Source organism: Microchirus variegatus, assembly GCF_963457635.1.
Source record: "Microchirus variegatus genome assembly, chromosome: 9".
Classification (NCBI taxonomy): Eukaryota; Metazoa; Chordata; class Actinopteri; order Pleuronectiformes; family Soleidae; genus Microchirus; species Microchirus variegatus.
In genome coordinates, this window is record NC_139810.1 from 17,720,208 (window position 1) to 17,744,993 (window position 24,786).

Genomic DNA, 24,786 nt, shown 5'->3' on the forward strand with positions numbered 1-24,786 from the left:
CCTGAGGTGTCGATACAGAGATTCCTACCAGGCTGCTTTAAAAAACCCTGTCACCATAGGACAGGAGACAGAGAGGGGGAGCATGTTAGCTGTGGTGGAGGAGGATGGTGATGTCTCACAGTGTGATGACAGTCGGAGGCCAACAGGGACTGAAACAGTGGATCCTTGGTGTAATGTTCAAGGAGTGTGGTGTGACTCTGGAAACCAAACCCAGTCTCCTCTCAGTGGAACCATCTGTAATGAGTCGGGAGAAAAAAACACTGGTCCATATTGGAAACCAGGAGATTCACACATTGCTCCCTGCACAGAGCACAGGGGCACACATCCTTTAAAATATGGGGAGCGATCACATCAGCCTGCCAAAACAAACACAGTGCTGTTCAGGAAGCCAGGGTATGCACACTCTGCCAAACCTGTGAATGGGAAAATGTCAGCAGCGGGAACAAGGATAAACACTACGGATTTGTCAAGTTCAAACGATCCTTGGCAGTCTCATGGAATCCATGCCAAACATCCTGGATTACAGTTCAGTTCAAGTGAAACGTCAGGGATTAACATGAACCTCATGCATCGTGAAAGATTAGGAAACAGAAGTAATTCCTCAGGGATGCGTCCAAAGGTTTCCAAATCTCGTACTGTGCCACAAAACCGACAGGAATCGGTGTCCGATGGGAGATGTTCGTCCCTCTCCACAGCAGTGGTGGACACCTCAGAGAAGTGTGAAGTGGTCATTGTTGAAGGCCAAAATGTCCGTAGAAGAGAAACCAATGACGTGTGTGCAGAGGTTCCTCAGCTACATGTGGTCAAATGTAAAAACAGCACTGCCTTCGGGCTGGTTTCACCAAAGATCAACAGAAGGAGGCTGGTCATCCCAGGTACAGTTATGTTGTTGCTTGTTCTACTCAAATCCAATCTGTAACATGGTTGTTTAGTTTTCAGCAGCTTCCCTCCTCTTTCCACAGATGCTGGCATTACATTTACAACTGGTAGAAACTGTCCTCCAATGGAGAATCCGTCTCAGACAGATCCACCTGCAGCAGCAGACATGCAGAAGATCTCCCAGCCTGTCTCTGCTTGTCCCAGACCTGACCACCTCCCCCTGGGATCCCCAGACCCCACAGCCCACTTAATCTATCTGGGAGTAGCAGCTCTCACAGGTAAGCTGCAATAAATGATTTTAGCACCAAGATATTTTTAAACGAAACACGGTGTCTTCTCGCTTCCTGGCTGCTTTTGAGATGAGATGTTTCTTTCTGACCTCGACAGGCGGCAGAGACAGGACAGGCAGGGCAATAGTTGAAGTCTATGGTGACCATCAAGGGTGGAGACCAGCTGTAACGAGCCAGGGGCTCTGTCAGATGTTGCTCTACTTCCACTTGATCACCAGGTAAGGTGTGGCATCCTTCTCGTCAATCAATACATCTAGTTAAAAAATGAAAACCAATCAATTGTACTGGGAGGGAGTTTTGACATCTCTGTGGTCTCGTCTGTTGTGTTGAGTCCACACTTTTGTTCTTATTTGCTTCTTTTTTTTCTTCTTTTTTTTTTATCTCCGTCTGTAGAAGAGAAATCAGAGAAGCTGGGATGACGCTCATTTTTGATGCAAGGAAGACGAATCCTCGACCACAGCTCTACAAGGCCTTGTTGACTCTTCAGGTAAGAAGCATGAAAGCAGTAGAGAACAGTCAGCTGATGTTTGGGTGTTAATGTGGTGTCAGACTGGAGTGTTGCTGAAAACACATTTACTCAACGGATCAATAAAAACTGCTAGTAAAATGTGTCGTAATTTGTTTTTTCAAATAGAATTACAACAAATCATTCCATAATGTAGTTCATATTAGAAACTGTAATTGTTTTTCTTAATATTAGTTGGAATCGTCTTGATTCCAGCTTGTTTGTATTCCGTTACCAAAGTCACACACTCGAAATTGTCGTGAATTGTAGTTTACTGTGCGTTAAACTGTTGCAGGAGCAGAGTCCCCAAGTGCTGAACAGTTTGGTGCTGCTGGTGGACAAAGACAACAGTTTCCGTCCCGAGCGATGTCCTGGAGTCCAGGTGAGCTTTTTTTTTACCTGTCAACAAGTCTAATTTTAGGATACCATATATGGAAACAAGGGTTGATGGTGATTCATTATAAGTAATGTGTATTTCTTGATACACTTTTGTTGCATTGCTGGTGATGGCACCATCTTAAAATATGGATTTCTTTGGTGCAACATCATGACAAATATATAATATAAATAACTTTTAACCAAGGTCTTTGCTCTAGTGGAGGCAGCTAACAGTTATTATCAGCTGACTGATACATTTTGGGGAAATTAAGGCCCTTAAAAAGTATTAAAAAGTCACAATTTCATGAGGTATTAAATTGTGTCCTTAGAGTTTGATGAAATTATTCATCAATGTATTTATTTTCCTCCCTGCATTTGTTAAAAACAACGATGCGCAGTCGGGCTCGCCTTGCAAGATCGGCTCAGGGCCGCGTGTAGTGTACCCGTGACATTGCAATTCTTGTGGCAGTGAACGCGCTCCTCCTGCCGCAAAATAATATCAGAAATTGCACAAAATAAACTCCAGAATCGTCAGCCATGGTTAAAATGTAAGTTTATTGCAAACTAAAACTGTTTTGTAAGTTTAAATACGTGTTGCTTAAAGTGGCAATAAGGTCTTAAAATATTTGAGAAGGTCTTGAAAAAGTCTTCTAAATGTATTGAAATTAACTTAAGGATTACTGCATAATACCCTGATTTAGACATTTTTACTGAAGGCATGACCTTACTGTATATATATTATTTTCCTTGGCAAAACTATTTGGATATAAATAAAAATATAAAGAAACCAAAAGCTGACCATTTGGCACTGGTGAGTTTTTAATTAAAACATTTACCAGTAAAAGCTAGGGCTTTGTTCAGTGTAAAGCATATATTTGAATGTTTTTTTTTTTAATGAAAGGTTTTATCTTGAAAAAGCTTGAAAATGATTATGCTGTAGACATTGGCACTACTGAGCAAACTAGTCAGTCATAAGTCAATCTCTCTTTGTTGATTCTGAAATTGCTCCCTTGAGCAGACGGACACTTTGTCGATGAAAGCCTTGCTGAAGCTGGTGGAGGGGAGTCAGTTGAGCTCCCGTCTGGATGGCACACTGTGTCACAGCTACTATGACTGGATGGAGCTGCACCAGGTCAGTGGGTCACCTCTATACTGTACATGATCTATTTCTCTCTATTCCACCACCTCCCTCCTCTCCAATAAGAGGAATTTTATCTCTTCAATGCTCACAATTAATTTGTGTCCACAATTTTCATCCCGCCAGAAACTCTTTCCTTTTGTATCTGATCTGCATGAGGCGTCGAGCCTGCTGCTGAGTGCCATTAGTAAGTTAGAGGAGCCCCAGAGGATGGACACTGTCCAGGTACTTTATGTACTTTAAAGCTTTTAAGATACACCGAAAATAGCAGCTTAGCTATTTTGAAATCCTTGGTATACAGGAGTCAAAATGTTGTTTTTTTTCCGTCTAACAGTGTGTGCACCAGTGCATGATGGACCAGAGGACTCTGATGAAGGATGTGCTGGAGGACGGCAGATTGGTCAGTCTTCAGAGAGAGGGTGGGGCCATCCTGGCCAGGCTGAGGAGGGAGAGTGACCTGAAATATCCGCACTGTGAGGACCTCAGGTAGACAACAAGGAACAACTCAAACTGCTCTCATGGTACAGCTGTTCAAATGTTATACCGTGTGATTTATTATTGCTCTGAAGTACTGATTGGACTGACATGGAAGATAATCGATGATGTGCACACATATTTAAATCACTGTGGCCCCGGCACAATTTCAAAGTGGCTCATTTGTACCCTTGATGACAAAGAGCAATGACACACAGGCAACTATATATCTGTGTGTTCAGACTGTGTTGTTTCCTCTTCACACCTGCAGTGATGCAGTGGACTCGGTGACCAGCTTGTACAACCACATGGAAGAGCAGGTTCATGTCCTGGTGCAGAAGTCTAATGTGTCCTTGGAACACCTGGAATACCTGAAGCAAGTCAGGGAGATGGAGGGATGCTTCACCCAGGTACTGGACAGTAAAGTACCTAAAATCTTAAGATTAAGAGTGAAATTCCCTTCCAGAGAAAATTAGGTTTTGACCATGTATTTGTTGTGGAAGCTTTGAAAGGCAAGTAAAAAAAAAATATTTTGGGAACAGCAACAACAGCAATTTGTTGTTTTTGGCCTTTAAGGGTTGTCATGTCTCCACCATCCCCTCTAACCCACTCTAAAGTGTGTGTTTTGATTATCAAAGATTTTCTTCAAGGAATGCTGGCAACATAGTATAAGAACAAAGAGAAATAAGATGATTTTAAATGACAAGAGGTGTAAGAATTGCTCCTATGCAAGTCTTTCATGTGGAAAAGAAGGATTGATGGTACATAGAAATATAAAATTGTTATTATATGCTATGGTTACATGCTTTCTTTCTGGCATTCTCAACAGAGTGGTATAAAATTAACTGTTCCATCTCAAAATTGTACATCATATAATAACTGACTTTAAACATGGCATATGCAGATGGTTTACGTCTTTCCTTCCCTGCAGATGCAGCAGTGGTATAATATAGAAGGCGAGCGCCACCTGCTGGAGCCTGAATCAGTTGAGGACTCTGGAGCCAGACTGGAGCAGATCCTCAACAGCTACACTGGTTTCCTTATTGAAGCAAATGTGAGTCTTAAGATTGAATTTGTTTGTCCTTTTTTCCCTCTGTCCATCTTTCTGAGTCACCCTCTTCTTCCTCACCAGGATCGAAGGCACCATGCCATGTCGTTAGTGTCAGAGGCAGAGCGTCTCCAGTGGAGCGGGTCCTCCTACCCAGAGACGGAGACATTCGGGACTTTTGTCAGCACCTTTAAATCAGGGCTGGATGACTTCCTGAGCAGGGCTGAGGCGTGTGGCAGAGCGCTGCAGATCATGGTCAATGTGTGTGATTTTTGTGAGCAGGTTTGTATGAAGTTTTAAGAACACAAGACCATTTTTTTTACTCTGCAGAAATAAACCTTTCTTATTCGCTTTTGAACTAAACATCAAGCCAAAAACACCATGGGGAAACTTAAAGGTGGAGTAAGTAGTTTATAGTGACATCTAAAGGAGAGGCTGAAATTCACAACAACAAACTGCTCCTCTGCTCACCCCCTCCCTTCCCTGAGCGCTACGGTATCCTCAGCCGGTCAAATGTCGTCCTCGTCGTCTTTCTCCGTGTCAGCAGATGAGGTTCTAGTATTTATTCAGAAAATGAGAGGGAGCGGGAGGGGGAGAGGGCGAGGACGAGGGACAGCTCCTCGTGGCCGCGGTAGAGCTGTCAGAAGCCGGAGAGGGCGAGCTACCGCGGCCGTGGCAGACGAAGTGGAGGTGGGACTTCCGCTACAAGTAAAGCGACGCTTGATTTGCTCTCTCGCGTTTGTCTATACAGGCTCCCGTAGAAACATGGCGTCTCGCTGCAGTGGCAATGCAACATCGGCCCGTGACCATGTTATTTTAAAACTATTATACAGCGACTAGACAATGCAGGAGCACATAATATGTATAAAATAGTGGATTTTGGGTCATATAAACCCATAAATACTACACAGTGTCCCTTTAAATCTGTTTTGTGTTATGCTTTTACTCCATATGTTGACTAGTTTTCAGTGCAAGTGCATTGTTACACTCTTTTTGAGCTCAAAGCATTATAAATAGAATAGGAACATGCAGTTTTGCTTATATATTTCTTTTGTATTTTAAAATAAAACCTCTTTTATTTACAGGCTGTCGCTCTGGCCAGTGAATGCTCTGATTATCTGGACCAGAGTCAAACAAACTCTCAACCGATACAACACCAAAGTCAAGACCCTGAAGTGGTCAACGACTCTCGTGGTCAGTCTGACTGCCCCACAGCACATGGTTCTGGCCCAACTACCACCGCTTGTGTTTCATTGTCAGGCAATGACAATTCCATCCTTCAGACCTTTCATGACCGGTTTCTCCAGTTTAGCCCAGAGAGATTTCAGGAGGTAAAAGCCCAGGCTAGTGCCCTACAGGGCTCCAGGGGGATGCGGGTCTGGAACATAGCCTGGCTGAGGTGTCAGGAGGCCAGGCAGCAACTTCAGGAAAGGATACGGGATGTGGATGAAGTTTATCACCAAAATCCAGACTCTCGCAACTGCTGTGAACGTCATTACATTGATGTGGTGAGCACTAATAATCAGACAACACCACCTGGTGGTCAGAATCTGGTGGTACAATCGACTCCTGGGCCTCGGCACCCACTGTGGGAGGGCATTGTGTCTGGAGTGGTGGATTTAGGCACGAGAAAACCAGTCATGGGGAGCAATGGCACTAATTCAACAAATATTGCTTGCTGTAACAGTATCATCAAACATGAGGATCACAGCGATGCTGGAACCAGCCAGGGGTCAAAGTTCACTCCACAATCTCCTAACAGGTATTTCTTTGTTGGGTGACCCATCTCACTTATTTTAGGTTTTTATCAAGGGCTGTAGACCAGGCATTAGCTTAAAGGGTTATAGTGCAAAATCAACTTTTAAATAATTTTAATACTTATATTTGGGACTGTGGCGATCCTATGAGTAGGCAAAGTGTGAAAAAAGATGACTCATGTTTTTGTGTTCCGCCTCAGTCTAAGTACAGTACTGAACAACATCCTTAAGGTATTTTTGACCAAAGCATGTCACAGACATGTTCATTAGGACACCAGGGAATGAGGTTAACTTGTAGAAATAGGGTATAATATGTCTACTTTAAAACAAGTCTAAACACTTGAATACTTCCTCAGATCCAATCACGTAAAGCACATTCAGATGTGGTTTGACGACAGTTTGTGGCCACATAAGCTCTTTGTAATCCTTGAACAGCCCTGATCCAGCACTTGTTCCCTGACTCAAGTTTCATTTTTCAAGTAGATCAGCGAGGAGAGCAGAAAGAGAGGTGTGCAAGAGACAGACGAGCAGAGCGAGGAGAGATCGAGATGCTGCTGCCATGTCCCAGTCCCACACTGTTGGCTGCCAGTGGTTTCCATGGGGACGAGGTCTCAAAGGGAGATCCTTGAGCCAAGACTTGTGCACCGTAGGAGTGGCGGAAGCAGAGTCCTCCGCTCCTCCAGAGCACCACGTTCGATCCCCATCATCCTGCTCACACCATGGTCAGCCATCATGTCGGATTCTCAAGGAGGCACAGAAGTTCCAGATCTCGCGCCATGGGAGCTTCTGCTCTGATGACTCCTGTGTGAGCGACCGCGGTGCTGCAGGGGGTGATGGGACTTCACCCTGCAAACACTCCAGCCTGCCTATCAGGAGAGTCGAGGGGGCGTTTTGTTCGGCAAATCCACAGGATAGTGCCAGCAATGCCCTGTAAGTTTCGTACAGTTTATTTTCTGTCAAATCTACATTATTTAGAATAATTCTTAATGATCAAAACTATCAATTAATATTCAATGAGGCTGAGTAATTGGTCCCATGAGTTTTTTTGAGCCTTAATAAGATCCCATGCACCCTTTTCTGTCTCTTAGCTGACAGTGAAGTTCTACAGGTATTGTTTCTTTTGACTTTTTTTCTATTCTCTTTTTAAATTGGCAACATGGATGGATTTCCTAACAGGCCGGACAGGCACAGTGCCACAGCTCGGAGTGATAACTACTGTATAGCAAAGAGAACTATGAGAAGAGAACTTATTACAATGTGAATGGGCTCAATCAGAATTAGGGTCAAGATTTTCTAATCCCAACTTTGGTTGAACAGTTAGATACAGTTACAGTGAACCCAGCGCACAGTGGCTATCACGGTTTGCATGTTCTCCCTGGGTGTCCGTAGGTTTTCTCCAGGTACTCCAGTTTCCTCCCAAAAAACAAGAGGTTTATGAGTGAATGACAAAGGGGTGGACGATGAATAAACCCAATTGCTTGAGGAGCAATTTATTTCTGTGGTCAGTGACCTGTTGTGTTATAATCCATCCATGCTTTGCATGTTTTGTTTCAGTCACAGAGTGCATGTAAAATGTGGCTGATGATAATACTGCATAATTTCACCGTAAGTTTAATTAAAATAAAATTGTGCACCTGTGCCATTAGACCAGTGTTTCCCAAACCGTTTTTAAAGACAACAAACCATTATGACCCAATCTGTGATATATAATACAGGGCTGTTTTGGCAGGGTGATAGAACTGCTGTGGTGCTTCATCCTTGAGGTATTTTGACCAAAGCATGTCACAGACATGTTCATTAGGACACCAGGGAGCTAGGGAGCTAGACTAGAAGTCTAAACACTCTGTGACATAATTTGTGATATTGCAGTAATTCTAGAGACGACACTGAAAAACCTTTTATGAACTTTGGTGTATGAGTTTACGGTCTGTTTTTGGCATTTAAATGACGTGTTCACTTTGTGTTGCATCAGGAGGCTGCAGCGTGTACAGGAAGAGCTGGTGGTCACAGAGAGAGAGTACGTCCGCTCGCTGAGCTACATCTTGACCCATTACCTCCCCCTGCTGGACAGACCAGACATCCCCCAGGACCTGAGGGGAAAGCGAGGCATCATCTTCGGCAACCTGGAGAAGCTTTACAACTTCCACAGCCACTACTTCCTGCCAGAGCTGGAGGCCTGTCAGAGGGAGCCTGCCATGGTGGCTCGCTGCTTTCTCAGACACGTGAGGCATAACATACAGATTTATTTATCAGCTATTAATGAATTTATATTAGAAAACTGGTATCTTTTAATTTATCTTTGATTTTTTTTCTCTACAGAGTGAGAGTTTTGGCCTGTATGCTCTGTATAGTAAGAACAAACCTCAGTCAGATGCCCTCATACTGCACCGTCGCCATGACATCTTCAAGGTAATTTACGTTTTTGCTCCAACTTTAGTGCTTCAAGAAATGTTAAATGTTAATAATATTAATGGTGTCTGCGTCTGCCTCTTCCATTGCAATTAGTCCATTCACCTTTTCAGCTTTAAAGCCTTTTTTTATTTTTTCCTTCTCACAGAGGAAGCAGCAGGAGCTGGGGGACATGATGGACCTCTCGTCCTACCTGCTGAGGCCCATCCAGAGGATCAGCAAGTACAGTCTCCTTTTGCAAGACATGTTGGCACTGGCTGGGTCGTACAGGCCAAAAGAGAGGATCCAAGATGCACTGCTTGCGTCTTCAGTGGGCGCACAGAGCATATGTGGCACAGGTGATGTGTATGTGCCCGATCTGTCGAGCAGTGAGAGGGAGCGCGAGAAAGCTGAAATCCAGGGTGCTGCAGACCTGGTTCGATTTCAGATGCGTCACGGCAACGATTTGCTCACCATGGACGCCATCCGAGACTGTGATGTAAGAAAATAAAATGGTGCGACGGATATATTTGTAACACAGCAGTTAGTTGAAGGTGATTTCTCTGCATTTTCCTCTGTTCTTTTAGGTGAATTTAAAAGAGCAGGGTCAGCTAATTCGCCAAGATGAGTTCACAGTTTTCTTCAAAAAGAAGAAATGTCTCCGCCGCGTCTTTCTCTTTGAAGACCTCATCCTCTTCAGCAAGACGAAGAGGACGGATGTTGGCAATGATGTTTATGTTTACAAGCAGTCATTCAAGGTCAGCACACATTAAAGAGCTTGCTTTCGATATGCATGTCATTCAAAATGCAAACATATTCAGTAGGTTTGAGATTTAGAGACATTTCCATCAGTAAAATGATTTGGTCATTGTTTTTCTCTCTCAGACGAGCGACATTGGGATGACTCATAACTCTGGTGTGAGTGGCCTGTGTTTTGAGATCTGGTTCCGCAGGAGGAAGAGTGAGGACACCTACACCCTGAAGGCCTCCAGCATGGAGGTGAAGAAAGCCTGGACCACTGACCTGGAGAGGATCCTCTGGGATCAGGCCACTCACAGTAGAGGTTCTAACAATAACATCACTATTATTTTTAATCTTCCATGCAGTTTTACAGTGTTTTGTCTTGAAAAATGTAATATGAATATACTGCATGTCTAGAGCTACGAATGCAGGAGAGGGTGTTTATGGGAATGGGCCGCAAACCTTTCATGGACATTCAACCCAGTGATGCTGCTATTTGTGACCGAGCTGTCAGCTGTGTCCTGCCTGGGAGAAGTAAGTAGATGCACAAACTTTAAGTCAAGATCAGCTTACATCTACCACCATGGCCAATTAACACTCAAATGTCTCACTAACCCGTCCTCTCAGGATGAATGGTAGCAGCTTTGATGATCCTCTGACTTTTCATCCATCCATCAGGTCAAAATTGGACAAATTAACAAATGCCTATCAGCACTGGCTCTGCTTTAAGCAAATGTTAATGCTAATATGCTAAAGTAAAATCAGCATGAGTAACTGTGAGCATGTTGGCAGCTGGGCCCACAGAGCCATTGGCAAGGCTACAGAAAAAGTACAAGCTTTTAGTGCTTTAAATGTTTTATTAACTTAAAGCAAACAGGCTAACAAAGTAACCACAATTACAAATAATGGTCCAGTTTATAACAATTAGTTGGGTTTTTGGCAGAAATGACTACCCCTCTATTTTGTAGACGTGTATTGCTTGAAAATAAAATGTATTCGGCTTTTTTTTAATAAAGGCCTTGCTTTACGGTCAATCTTGTGCCGCATGTTTCTGCAGCGGCACAAATGGACACACTAGCTGGAGCAGGCATATTTTTATGGATAAGAATGGACCCTTCCTTGATTTTGTTGAATAATTGCCAATTATCTGATTTGTTTTATTGTATTCTGTTTAAGTTATGTATACCTTTTATATTGTATTTTGTACAGTATGCTGTATGTGTAAATAGTTGGGTAAACTCTGGGTTCACGGAACTCTTGCAAAATAGATTTTTAATCTCAATGAGTTTTATTCCTGGTTAAATTGAGGTTAAATTAAAAAAAAAAAAAGGAGGAGGAAACTGGAGGAGGGAGTTGTGAAAGAGTGTTTACATCCTTTGTGGCAAAGACTACTGTAGTTCCCTGATGTGCTTGGGAAAGGAAGGGGTGAGCAGAGGAGTCCTCCTGCAGTCTTACCATCAGATTTCACTAATTCTTACACACTGGACCATTACATGATTTGGTTGTTAGCTTCACATAAACAAAGCAAGCTAACAAAGTAGCTAAATTTACGATTAACTGTAATCATGCTTGTGTGCTCATTGCTCACTGGCCAAGCGCATCATTTTTTTTCCATTGATGACGTCTATCTATGTGTGTCGTCAGTCCCTGTGACGTGTTGTTCACACAGGGGCTTAGACTATCCGCGACCACACTCCATTGGCTCCGGCAGCACCGCCTCCACCACCCTCAGCCAGTCCTCTTCCTCCTCTGGCCGGGGCTCACTGCCACCCTCTGGTTATCCTGGGAGTCAGTCGCAGGGAGTGGAGCCCAGTGCAGCCATCTGCTCGTCCCCAGAGGCTGTGGCGGACAATGAACTAAACAGCCTTCATCAGCACCATCATCTTCATCGTAACTGTGAACCGTGGAAAAGTCATCATCATCTCAGTAAATTTGGTCTTTATTTTCTTAGGTGTTTTTTTTTCCACCTCAGACTAAACATGTATTGTCTGTCTCTCAAGTGAAATCCTTTACTTTAAAGTCCCCATAGAGTTGATGCTACTGTGCATGTTTTTGTTTCTGTTTCAGTTGACAGCACTGAATCATCTACAGAATGCTTCGTCCCCAGCACCTCGAGCCACAGCTGCCTGTCTGCCATTGGCGGCGAGACGGTGAATGACTCCTCCTCTTTTGTGTCTCAGTGTTCAAAGCCCCGCCCACCACTGTGTAGGACCCCCAGCCTGAGGAGGAACAGCTCACCGCAGATGAGCAGAAATAAAATGGGAGTTGCACCCAAACCCCCATATTTGGTTCAGGTACACATGAACGCATAATAATAATATATACGAGTTATTAATCAAGGACTTAAACTTACTTAGTTGCTGTTGCCTTTATATAATTCTCCTGTGACCTCTGACATCAGTCAGGTATTTTCACTGAAAGAAACTGCTGCTCACTGTATTTGTTTTTTCAGAGTACTCTCTGTGAACCATAGAAATGGTAGTGATCAGCAGTTCCATGCTCACACCAACCTGTCTGGCTACAACAACCATGCCATGTTCAATTTTCTGTTGCTCAGTTTCAGACGGTCGATCATATCTACATGCCTGAATGCAATGAGTTGCTGATGCATGATTGGCTGATGACAGGAGTACCTGATGATGTGACTTTTGACAATGTCATGTATTTTCTTCCATTTCAGGATGATGAAATTATTATCCCAAAGTCAACAGAAGTTTAACCCTGGATTTCCTGCTGAGGGTAATAATTATGATGTTCTTAAATAAACAAGTAAAATCAACGCTTATATCAGCACAGTAAAGTACGGTGGCAATTATCACAACACACCACATTAAGCAAAATGTGCCGCAAATATAACACAACGGAAGAGTTTCCAGGGTACATTGAATTTTGTTCTTAGCACCTGGATAATACAAATTCTTAATTTATTATCTTATTTTGAAACGGGATGTCCTGATCCTGCTTGTACGCTCATTTGGGATCGTTTCAATGCATTATGGCTTGACTGCAGTTGTTTACTGTAGAGAGATCCCTCTGTTTGCAGGTATGGAGAAGGGTGTGCATCACTTTCAAGTGTCCCCTGGAAACACTTCCGTTGTGTTGTGATATTTGCCACCATAATAAGGCCCTGGATCAGGAGGGATGCTACATTTATTAGTTATTATAATTATTATTCTGTCTTTTTGTTACCAATCAATATCTTCATGGTTTTAATCTTTATTATTGTTCTTATCAGCTAATAAAAATGTGACTGAAATATTGTTGCAGGTTATTGGTCCCCTGGAGCTATTCAGCCCCTCTGGAGATCTTCTCGTCACCCTGCAGACACATGGTTCATCATGGTTAGTCATGAGTCACTCAGCTCTGTCTGATCACAAGGCCTGGTTAACATGCGACTGAAAAACAAAGCAACCCCATCCCATCAGTATATGCCACTAAGGGTCATGGGGGAAGCTGGGTGCCACACTCAGCTGACTTTGCAGAGGCATGGCCACCAATCCATCTCAGAGCCAAAGAGACATACTCGCATTCATACCTATGATCAATTCAGTGCATTTTTTACAGCATTTTGACACAAAACAGTGTGTTCTATGACTATGTAAACACTGAAACTATCAAAAGAAAGAGTAGACTCTGTTCTTTCATCAGACATTGGCAGTGAATGGTTGTATTTGAATTCATGTCGATAGACGTCATTGGCAGCCAATGAGTTAAGCTTACCCCAATAGTGACCTTCTTGCTGTGAGGTGACGGTGCTAACTGCACCACTGTGTGGCCCATTGGTACACATAACTTATAATAACAGAATAAGTGTCTTTTTTATGGATAATGACCTCAAGCATGATTTTATTTGTTAATATCAAACCAAGCATCAGCTGTTACAACTGCAACGGATTCTGTGTCATGAATAACATAGTTTATTTGATGTACTGGGTATAAGCAGCTCACGCCTTGATTTATTAGCTGCTTCGTGTAAAATTCATTGCCACCAATTCCAGGAGAAGTGGTTAAATGTCTGAAAAACAAATTTTGCTGAACTAACTGTTTTTTTTTTTTTGTCGTGTTTCCTGTGTTTGTCTTGCACAGTGAAATGTGTAGCAGGTGTACAGTATGTGTAATGCCACAGTAAAAAAAAATGGTATGTGGTTTTGGCATGCATCTGTAAGTTTGTAAAAAATCTTCTCTTCTGTAAATATTATGAAGGTTGCCGTCGTGATCGTCATTATTTTGTATAGAAGAGATCTACAGGGCTGGCATCTGTATTATAACCTCACAAAAGGATTTGATTCTTCAGAGACAATAGTTCAGTCTTTCTTTCTTTTTCGTTTGAATTGCCTGCAGTTGCTTAAAATGCAACGGTATCAGGTGGACGATCACATGTTCAGAGTTATGCAGTGGCCATGAGCCCAGACACTAGCTGCAGACTTCAAGTGGATGACTATAAATAGAGGGAATATGTAGACAGGTGGTGTTGTGATTCATATACGATTATCAATTTGTGTATGAAGATATTTCTACTTTTGGGCCACTTGTTTCTTAAAGGTTCCCTATTGTGCAAAATCAACTTTTTAATCTTTAAGTACTTATATTTGGGACTCAGTGGGCCATACCAGTCCCCAAAATGTGAAAAAACAAGACTCGGTCATGTTTTAGTGGTTCCACTTTGTGTAAGTATAGGCGATAAAACACGCGATGAAGTCACTCTTAAAACATTGATCATAAGGGAAAGACCACTTGCTAATGTGTTTTTACATCTGGATTTGAAGTACTTGCTATTTGTGGAAGAAGAACGCCACATTGCAAAGCAGTTGCAAGATCTCCCATTTAAAAAAAAAAACACTTGCTGTTATTAAGGGTCCACTAATGGTTCCATACTCAGTGATGTTCCGGGTTCACTCCACATGAAAATGACCATTACAAAGTGTTTTCTGGTTAAATGCTTGGGTTTTTTTGTATGTTTTTATTGTTATTGATGAGGAATATTTTTTGTTATTTTCCATACAAAATGTACAGTATACATTTGATGAGGCCATGATGTTGACTTTATTTTATTTCTGTTTCTGTTACTTTTGATTTATTTCCCCCTGTTTTTTCTCTCATTAATGTGTAAGTTTTTTAATTGTTCAAAGTGGTGCAGTTGGTCTTTCAATCTTTCTTTCTTTCCTTGTTTGTTTCACTTGTAATTGTTTCTCCTATACTTGCATTACCTTTTAAAAATGGTGAAACAGTTTGCAGAAACATGAGAATGTGGGAAGTACGTGATGATGCTTCACTTCCGTATTCAACAGACTGGGTGATTTCCACTGTAAACCTCTGTAGTGTTTGTAGGTTTCAGTTTGGCGCAAACCCTTCTTCCCTTTTTTTTTTATTGTTTTCTGCTCTTTTGCATTTCTTTGATTTTTAATGAATTTTGTGGTTACATTTAATGAAATGTAGAACTTATTTCAATCTGTCTGCAAACCAAGTGATAGAAAAGTGGATTATTGACTTGCAGTTTCGTTACCTTTTTCACAATGACATCAGTAAGTACATACACATTTAAAGTTTTTAAAGAAGGGAGAAAAAAAATGTTTTACTGTACGTGTTCTTTTTTTTTTAATTTTCAGAATTTTAATGTTTGTTTGATTAATTTAATAATATATGCCTTAAAATATAAACACTTTTGTTGGTGGTTTCTTTTTGTATTTACATATATTCAAAATGAATTTAACAGTGCTGCTGATTCAGCAGAGATCATCCTGATTTACCATGACTCACATCCAAGTTCACTATCAGTTTGGGGGATAAAGAGGAAGGGGTGTTTTACTGAGTCTCTGTGTCCTTCATTACTAAAAACAGAATTAGTGATGTGATGACTAGACGGATGGGGGCGTCCCGATCTGGTTTCAAAGGCTACAAATACCCTTTGGGGGCCGGTTCCCTACGGGGACATCAACCAATAAGCACAGACTGCAGCTGAAGTGTAACTTCTCCACACAGAAGCAAAGAGTAAAGAACTTGACTGCAAATATGAGTGACGGTAAGCAGGGACAGCTATTAATGCCTCACACAATAATGCATGTTTTGTTGTATTTAGTGTTTAGTATTTAGCTCTGAAGAATCATTTTTCTGTTACTTCCCATGAGCCTGATGTCTTTGTAACGTGACAGTCGTGTGAAATATAACAAGCTGGAATGGTGGATGACATTTGATCTCTCAGATCAGGAACACTTGATGATTTCATGTGATGTAGTGTCGAGAGTTTTTGAAAGGCTGATCCAATTTTAAATCAGTTTTTTTTGTGTCTTCAGTCTGTCCCCATAATTACCGATTACTTGATATGTAAATTAAATATTTTGTTTTTGTTTCTACTTGCAGTGTTGGACATTGAGCGCTGTGATCTGAATATTAAGAAGAACAGCAGCAGCCATCATACAGAGCTTTATGGAGAGGAGCGCTTGATTGTCCGAAGGGGACAGCCCTTCATCATCGTTTTACACGCTAAACTTGGCAAAGAGATCAAACTTGGTCAAACAAGCCTCACATTCATCGGTGAAGTTGGTGCGTCTCTAATCTCCCATTGTTTTAGTTCATTTGTGAGAGTGAAATATTTGAAGTGCATGCATGTGTGAAAACAGTAGCACTCTCTCATTTAAGTTCACATGTATTGTCTATATTTTCCCAGGCCCTTTGCCCAGAAAAGAATCAGACACAAAGGTTTCCTTCAGTTTACATGACTCCATAGTTGAGACTGAATGGAGTGCATCTGCGGTTTGCGATCCCTCTGGAAACACAGTGTCTGTGACCATCAATTCCTCCCCCAGTAGTCCAATAGGAGTGTATTCTCTGACCTTGGACCAGAATGGACAAAAGACCAGTTTGGGACAATTCACTCTGCTCTTTAATGCCTGGTGCACCAGTGAGTACATGCTGGGAAGATGAGTGTAATAATTTGTTGCTTGACCTTTTATTCTCTGTAAGAATCCCTGTGTTTACACGGGTTACATTGCTCACATATTCTTCCTTGTCTGCACACTCAGGCGATTCTGTTTACATGAGGAGTGCGACAAAGAGGCAGGAGTATGTGTTAGCACAGCATGGCCAACTCTACAGGGGAACCTTTAAGCGAATCAAACCGCTCCCCTGGAACTTTGGACAGGTACATAAAATGTTAAAGAATGTTACAGTCACAGAAAAACATGCACAAATGTTTAATTGAGATGATTCTTTTCTGTTCATGTCTGCAGTTTGAACCAGGGATACTGGATATCTGTCTGAAGATCTTGGATGAAAACCCCAAATTTGTTTCAGATGCTGACAAGGATTGCACTGCCAGGAAAAGTCCTGTCTATGTGTCCAGGGTGCTGAGTGCAATGGTAGGTGTCCAGGCTTTTATAGAACTCGACATTCCTGCTGATGTCTTTGACTAGCATGTGAATAGCCATTCTTTCATCTATGCAGATGTAGATTACCATGGTTTTCCTGAGAAAGTATTTGAACATTCTGCAGGGCCACTTGCCTTGTTTAGAAACTGCCCCTTCTCCCTTGGCAACCAATTAAATACAAAGCTGCAGCAGCAAAGAACTGACTGCATGAGTGTGACTATGGTATAAATCAGCACCAGGCATGTGTACAAAGTGCTTAAACATGCAAAACCAAAGCCAGATAGAATGCAATTTTTTTTTTTTTCAAGGAATAACATTCAATAAAACAAAGGGATGTTACAAGCTGTGTTCGTAATTTGAATTTTGTTTTTCATTCAACCAACAATACAGAAAGTTCTGGTCATTCAGTTTTGGTTTTATTACTGTCTTGTGCCTCCTCTCTGTCTGCCCTCAGATCAACAGTAATGATGACCGGGGAGTGCTGGTGGGAGCATGGGGAGACATTCCAGATGACGGGGTACATCCAGGAACGTGGATCGGTAGTGGGGACATTTTACACCAGTGGGCAGAAAGTGGCCCTGTCCACTATGGCCAGTGTTGGGTCTTTGCTGCAGTTGCATGCACAGGTTAGATCACAGCATGAAGTGCATGACACTTTTTTTCTGTTTTAATAAGGTGGTGTGATTAACTGTTAATCTCCCCCCTTCTCCAGTGTCCCGAGCTCTGGGCATCCCATGTCGTGTGGTCACCAACTTTGGATCAGCTCACGATACTGATGCCAGCCTGCGGATAGAAAAGCTGTATACTGTAAATAATGAAAGGATTTCGACTGATGATTCAATATGGTGAGTGTAAAGTTTCAATCATCTCTTAACTGTCCCTTTTTCCTATGGCATAAAATCATTACAGCAAAAACATTATTGTCCTTCACCCCCAGGAATTTCCATGTTTGGGTGGATAGCTGGATGACTCGTCCAGACTTGGGGACTGAGTATGATGGATGGCAGACCAGTGATCCAACTCCACAGGAAACAAGCGAGGGTGATGAAAAAGATCTCAAACTACTTATAAACATCTGCAGAGATGCTCCATGGTGGAATGTATGCCATCGGTGCCTTTAAACATGGTGATTGGTTTAGTCACAGGTTTAAAGTATGATCATGGCTTGTGAGAACTTGTGACGGCTTGTGCTTGGTAAAATCATATGGCACTTGTCACACGTGTCAAATGTGGTCAGTTTGGCAGCATATTGTTGCTGACTCGCATCCAAGTAAGTAAAAAGGGAAGAGGTTTTAAACCATTATATGTTCAAACGCTGCTCCATATGCTTTGTTTTCTGATACTAAATATCTCTAGATTTGTTAACTATTATAGGAAATGGCATCCATAATATCAAGAAAAGTATTGGGCTATTGTAGCATATTTATGATATTTTTTTCTCCCTAAATTTAACTAAATGTAATTAAAATGTATTTTTTGAATTTTTGTGCCTTGTGTGCAGGTGTGTCATGTCTGATATGTTCTTTCTTTCAGGGGTTTTCTGCTGTGGACCGGCTTCTCTTAAGGCCATCAGGGAAGGAGACCTGACCAAGAAATATGACGTTCCCTTCATTTTTGCAGAGGTGAGTTTTTTTATTGAAACATTTTACTGAACTTTTTAAGGACAATCACTACTATTGTAACAGCTTTATTTCAAGTTTTGGGAAATAGGCTCCAAGACCTGATACCATTAACCCACCAAGCATGGGTGTCATCACTTAACGCTCTCTCTGTGTCCAGCAGTCGCTCAGTACATGCCAACACTTCAGCACACGAGTGTTTAAAAACTACAAGCTTATGAGTGTTCATGTGTTATAAATTATGAATTCAATATTTATTCATGCTTAACTAATGCTAATAGTGTGAACTTATTATAAAGTGTTACCCATCTTGGTTTATCTGGAGAGTTCTCTTCCTAAAAGAATCAACAATCACACAGAACAATCCTGTCACTCAGGTCACCTTAATGACCCTCTTTCACACCTCGACACTTTGATGGTATCTTGAAATGACTATAACGTGCCTTATGCTTTGTCATGTCTTGCATTGGGACAGGTTAATGCAGATGTTGTGTACATGGTGCGTCTGTCAAATGGGGATGTTTACACACTCCGCGAATCCACTGATGTTGTCGGACGCTCCATCAGCACTAAAGCTGTAGGCTCAGATGAGAGACATGACATCACTCACCAATACAAGTATCCAGAAGGTACAGCAGCACAGACACAAACATAATCACACACCGTTTGTCCATTAGCCAAATTATCACAGTTTGGAACTTGCATCAGAAGGTTTGAATTCATTTGTTATTGTGGTGGATTTCCAGGCTCAGAGGAGGAAAGGCAAGTGTATGAGAAGGCTCTGCACCGTAACAAGCTGGAGAAACAAGGAGTAGAGCCAGGACTCCATCTCAAGGTTTGTTTCTTTGTTTTCTACCCATATGCCTTATGTGTCTTGAGTGTTTCATAGTTTAAAGGTGACATAGAATGGTCCTATCTTGTGAGCTCTCGTGAGCCGCGCTGTTTCAGACCAAGTTTGGAGCGGAGTCCTTAAGAAGATGTTTTGCAGCTTATGAAGTGTTTAGTGCTGGTTTCTACAGCAGCAACAGAACGAGCAGTTGACACAGCTCTGCGGAGAGCTACGGTTTAGAGGAGTGGTGAGAACTGCTAGTGATGTCACTAGCAAGCACTTTTCAGATCTACTTTGGAGTTCTAAGGCAAACAATACAACCCTGCATTCTCAGCGGTGGCCGAACTGTTTGTTATGAAACTTTACGGCTTCATAAACGAGCTAATGACGCAGATTCACACCCAACAGCAGCCTTAATTGGAGCTTCTGGTCTATGTTGCCTTTAAAAGAAAATGTGTTTAATATACAGTATGGGTTTCCATAATAACACACCTTTTTTGCAACATACACTCTTAGAAATGAGGGTTCCAAAAGGGTCCAAAGAAAGGGTTTTTCAAGGGTTCTTGGTAACATTAATGGTTCCAGTAAGAACCATTTTGATCCAGAGAACCCTTTAAAACCGCTTTCCTGGATAAAGGGTTTTAAAAGGGTTATTGGTGGAACCCTCCAAAAGGTTTCCAGGTAGAACCTTTATAAAAAGGTTCTACCTGGAGCTACTTAGCACTTTTATTTCTAAGAGTGTAGACAAACTGGGTAAGAACAAAGATTGCAAGTTGAAAATAATAGATGAGACAGATGTGGGCTATTGTATATTTGTAATTTGACACTCGAAATTGACGGTAGGTCTGAGAGTGAGAGTGAATGGTTGTTTGTCTCTATGTGGACCTGTGATGGACTGGTGAGATGTCCGTGACCCTCATTTGGAGGATAAGACGGTAGAAGATGGATGGATTGTTTGAATGGGCTTGATTTTTAATAGAAGCTGAATTAAATTGTGTTTATATTTTCTGAAGACATACTATATTGAATCAAGATATGCTGTTGCTATCAAAATGTGTTTGTCAACATTTTACAACAACTTGCTCCTCAGAATAGGACTATGCCGATGTAAATTGCATTTTCATTTATTTGTTTGTGTATTGTGTTTTAAGATCAAGCTTTCAGACAACATGATTGTGGGCTTGGACTTTGAGGTGCACGCTGTCCTCACCAACAACCACATGAGGTCAATATCCTGCTACATCATGTTCTTCGCCAAAGCTGTCGGATACAACGGGAAACTCGGAGAGACCTGTGCATTTGTTTCAGAAAAAGTGGCGTTGTCCTCTGGAGAAGGTTTGCTCTCATCTCAGTGCAAACACATCACATTATCTGAACTGTGAACTTCATGACCTCACAGAAATGAACAATCCATTGTAAGAAGTGTATTACATTGCAAGTCCAAATAGTCTCCATGGTTCCTCGATCAAATGTTCCACATGTATCTCATCACTGTCATGCAGTGTTTGTATGGCACTGACATTGTTGTACTAATCTATAAAATATATGTTGTAAACACAGTAAAGCGCCTGCCCCTCAGACTGGAGTATGGCGGTTATGGACCACTGATTACATCAGACAAGCTGGTCCAGGTGTCGGCCATCACCTTCGACAATGAAAACTTTGACTACCACAGGGCAGAGAAGACCATTGTGCTTGATGAGCCAGACATAGATATCCAGGTATGGATGGGTGAATGGATAGTCAAAAAATAAAGCATTGAACATTGCTCGTGAATGATTTGCAATGGTGTAACAGGAGTAACAACATAAAAGCAGAACACAAATTAGTTGAGGTTCCAACTACAAAAAATGTAGTTTTTCTGGTATGTGAAGGCCTATTTAACTGTAAAAAAAAAAAAAAAGTGGAGTCAGTGGAGTTTATCTTTACTGTGTTGATACTGTAGAGAAGAATCTAACCTAACCTACATCTGCCTGTGCAGCTGGTGGGAGAAGTCACAGTGAACAACCAAGTGGCTGCAGAGCTGAGCATGAAGAACACTTTACCAGAGCCTCTGCAGAACTGCAGCTTCACCATTGAGGGAATCGGCCTCACACAAGGGAAACCAATAACAGTGAAGTATGTACATGTACATGTACTTCATGGTTTGTATGGGTGATTTGAAATCCTTAAAAATGCTTTGTTTTGTTCAGTGTTGTGTTTCAAGGTTTTGAATGAAGTATTTTAAAATGCTTGAAATTGCAACTGCATCTCTTCCCCAAGATGGAAAGATGAAGTAAGTTGTAAAATGAAAACTGCTCGTCATGGGTCAGTCTACTTACAGATAGGTTCCATTCCTAAGTACTGTATGTTTTCATATGCACATAATCTATAATTAACCATGGCTGTAATGGACTTTGAAAAATAGACATTGAAAATGATTGAATATAACCTCAGAAAAGGTGTATGAAAGTGATACTATATATATACTATATAGTGATATATTGCTGTGTTTGCAACTGAATATATAAGATGATATGAAATGCTCTTCATTTTTCTTTATGTGTTGCGTCCATAAGAATAGAGATCAATGTGAAAGAGAAACCTCACTGTTGCATATGATTCTTGCAGGATTGGAACTGTGGACCCGAAACAAGATGCCAAAACCAAAATTGTCTTCACTCCCAACAGCGCTGGTTCCACTGTGCTGGTGGTGAACTTTGATAGTGACAAACTGAGGCATGTTAAAGGCTCCATCAATGTTGTGGTGAAGCACTGAGCCAACACAGTGTTACGGGGTGAAGTATTGTTTTTGGCGAGTCTGTCTGTCTGTTTGTTTGCTTGCTTGTTTGTTTGTTTTTTCCACACTTGCTGCGCTTGCCACTATGACCAGCAGTGGACGCCAGAGGCTTGATGCTTGAATGGGGTGAAGTCTGCCATCTCTGATTGCCTTGTTGTTGTTTCTGAAGATCACTGGGCTGTTCTCAGCAGGGAAGCCCAAATCTTCATTGCTATTTTTAATTCACTTATTGTTTTGATCAACTTGTTATAGCATACTTTATAGTTGCACTTTTCTTTTGAGTGATTTTATTTTAAAAACTCTCAATCAATCAATCAATCTTTGTTTATCAGGGACAATGCAGTGAGACGTAGTGGACATAAAGTGCATCTGATATTCTACACAAAGAGTATGTAGCAATTTGCTAGTTTGCAACTGCTATTATAAAAGCACTTGTTTTACCATGTGTGAATCAATATTGATTGTAATTCAATTAAAGCAGCAGGTCTGCACAGGGACAGTTATTAGATGGTCAAGTCATTGTATTATAAACCCTGTGTTTCAAACCACTGCCCTAAAAAAACCTTTTTAAAGAAATAAATCCGTTAAAAAGAGGTGCAGAAGCATAAAGTGAAACTTCTGTCGCCTCAACTAAATACCATAAAGTTGACAGTATTTCCACTACACTGACATTTGCAGTAGATGTACAGTATATTAATGGACAATTCGCTCAGAAGTACAGTGTCCAAAACATCCATATATACCTGTCACACATCAGTACCAAGACATTCTGCTAAACCTAAACAGACTATAGTATTATTATATAATTCATGACTTAATTTACTTACCTTTGGTACTATTTATTATTATTAATAAAAATGATTTTGCTGATTTTATTTACATTTTTAGTGAAACATAATTGGACATATAGGATTTAGCATTTTAATCTGTCCAGTACTCCATCCTGTTATTTTGACCAGTATCAGAATTATCTGTATTGAATTATCAGAAGTATCTGATTCCCATCCTTAAAAAATAACATTGAAACTAATTGTAATAATGTAAGTGTACCACACAATCTATTTGTGTCCCCCATAGGACAATCTACCACGAACAGGAAATGTTTAGTACTAATTTTGACACTTTCTCCAAGCAGGTTCAACAGATCAGAGATCCTCTTAATACTTTTTACCTTTTCTTTTTTCAAGTTATTTTACGTGTCTATTGTGTTCATATGTTTAATTAATGTCATTTTACCTTGATTACTGAGAATCTCAGTGTGAGCCATGGATAATAATAAGAATAATCAAAATATAATAGTTTGTTATTATTACATTGTTATGATGCAAAATCCATATATAGGTTTTACATATTTTATTAATTGCTTATTCAATGCTGGAATTGGCACATGGGTATGTGGCAATAAATGACTGCTCTCACCAGTTCACAGTTCATGACGTGTGCACGGTGGAGCGAAGTCTTTTGTTGACAGCATCACTGTGTATTTATGTCTTCCATGTGTTATTCCATGTGGTATGAGCTTTCTAATCTGCAGTGTGTATAATAAAAGAGAGGTAGAGTGGCTAGAATTACATGCATTTGTGTGTGCGTCATCAGTAAGCTCGCTTGGTTTTGAAATGATTAAATATTGATAAATCATTTATACGTCCATGGGGAATAAAAGTTTGAAAGAAGCATTTTCTGAGGAGTAGCAAAAGCAGCTGTAGTTAATATAAATAGTTCTAAAGAATGACGAATAGTTATGTTATGTTATAGACAGCTAAAGAAACACAATTTGACATTTGGAATGTTCCAGAAAAGTTCAGATCATAAAGGATTTATATAAATATTCAAGTATATGTCAATTAAAGGAGTAGTGTAGGCAATTGGTTTACAAGAAACATTGAATTCGTATGAAAAGCTATAATAACTAATATCATAATCCTTCTCCTCCATGTAAGGATTTTTTTCAGCATTGCTCGCTTCAAAGACATAATTTGTTGTAAAGCATGGCTTGTTCCTTTTTAAATATACAACATCCAACAAAATTTGAGATATTTCATCTAAAAAAATGTAGACAACTCCTACTCAACAAATGCGTATCCTTCTACATTTTTAGTTATTGGTGGCAAATGCTCTTTTCGTAAGACTAAAACAGAAGATGTAAGTCACCTCTTTTATAAATTCTCATTTTGTATTATTTTCTGTAAGAAACTGGAGAAGTATACTTAGATATTACCTTGTATACAACTTGTATCGAAGGGAAAAACAACATATGTAACATTGCAAACCTCTTTGTATTATTATTATAAGGAAATTGTCATATTCACAAATGATCAAAATTACCCCCATCATTTCGAACCCCTAAAGTGTTTCCAAAATAACAAAAACTGCTTTTCCGTCATCAAATTCTGCACTGAACATTCAAGTTAAGTTATGGCACATTCCTCAGTGTTTACATATCTATTATTGATGTATTTAGATTTTTTTTTTTCATTATTATGTCATTTGATGCTTTCGCTTTGGAAGTGGAATTATGGGGCTGTTTGTTCGTTACTTTAACTTTTTATGATATTATTTATATTATCTCACTGTTCGTATCCTATTTTCACACTTAA

At 40.7% G+C, this 24,786-nt stretch overlaps 2 protein-coding genes across 3 annotated transcripts; both read left to right on the forward strand.

Annotated features, from left to right (window-relative positions):
* Positions 1-18: 18 nt before the first annotated feature.
* Positions 19-15,168, forward strand: LOC310931867 (puratrophin-1-like). Of its 2 annotated transcripts, none has more exons than XM_083895105.1 (23): positions 19-875; positions 963-1,157; positions 1,267-1,387; positions 1,563-1,656; positions 1,970-2,056; positions 3,071-3,184; positions 3,317-3,415; positions 3,525-3,676; positions 3,936-4,074; positions 4,596-4,718; positions 4,797-4,994; positions 5,798-6,474; positions 6,950-7,399; positions 8,442-8,691; positions 8,789-8,878; positions 9,027-9,356; positions 9,445-9,615; positions 9,743-9,920; positions 10,016-10,132; positions 10,226-11,524; positions 11,666-11,892; positions 12,279-12,337; positions 12,866-15,168. In XM_083895105.1, exons 1-20 carry the CDS (start codon positions 83-85, stop codon positions 10,228-10,230), a joined length of 4,383 nt encoding a protein of 1,460 aa, XP_083751231.1. In that variant the 5' UTR covers positions 19-82; the 3' UTR covers positions 10,231-11,524; positions 11,666-11,892; positions 12,279-12,337; positions 12,866-15,168. The 2 variants fall into 2 exon arrangements, with proteins under 2 accessions (XP_083751231.1, XP_083751232.1); XM_083895106.1 differs by having other exon boundaries at positions 6,953-7,399.
* Positions 15,169-15,536: 368 nt separating this feature from the next.
* On the forward strand, positions 15,537-23,737 carry LOC310931579 (protein-glutamine gamma-glutamyltransferase 2-like). Its single transcript, XM_083894767.1, has 15 exons — positions 15,537-15,617; positions 15,956-16,138; positions 16,263-16,496; positions 16,618-16,736; positions 16,825-16,953; positions 17,417-17,588; positions 17,675-17,807; positions 17,900-18,003; positions 18,496-18,584; positions 19,057-19,210; positions 19,328-19,416; positions 20,562-20,745; positions 20,971-21,131; positions 21,392-21,528; positions 22,021-23,737. Exons 1-15 carry the CDS (start codon positions 15,608-15,610, stop codon positions 22,166-22,168), a joined length of 2,046 nt encoding a protein of 681 aa, XP_083750893.1. The 5' UTR covers positions 15,537-15,607; the 3' UTR covers positions 22,169-23,737.
* Positions 23,738-24,786: the final 1,049 nt, after the last annotated feature.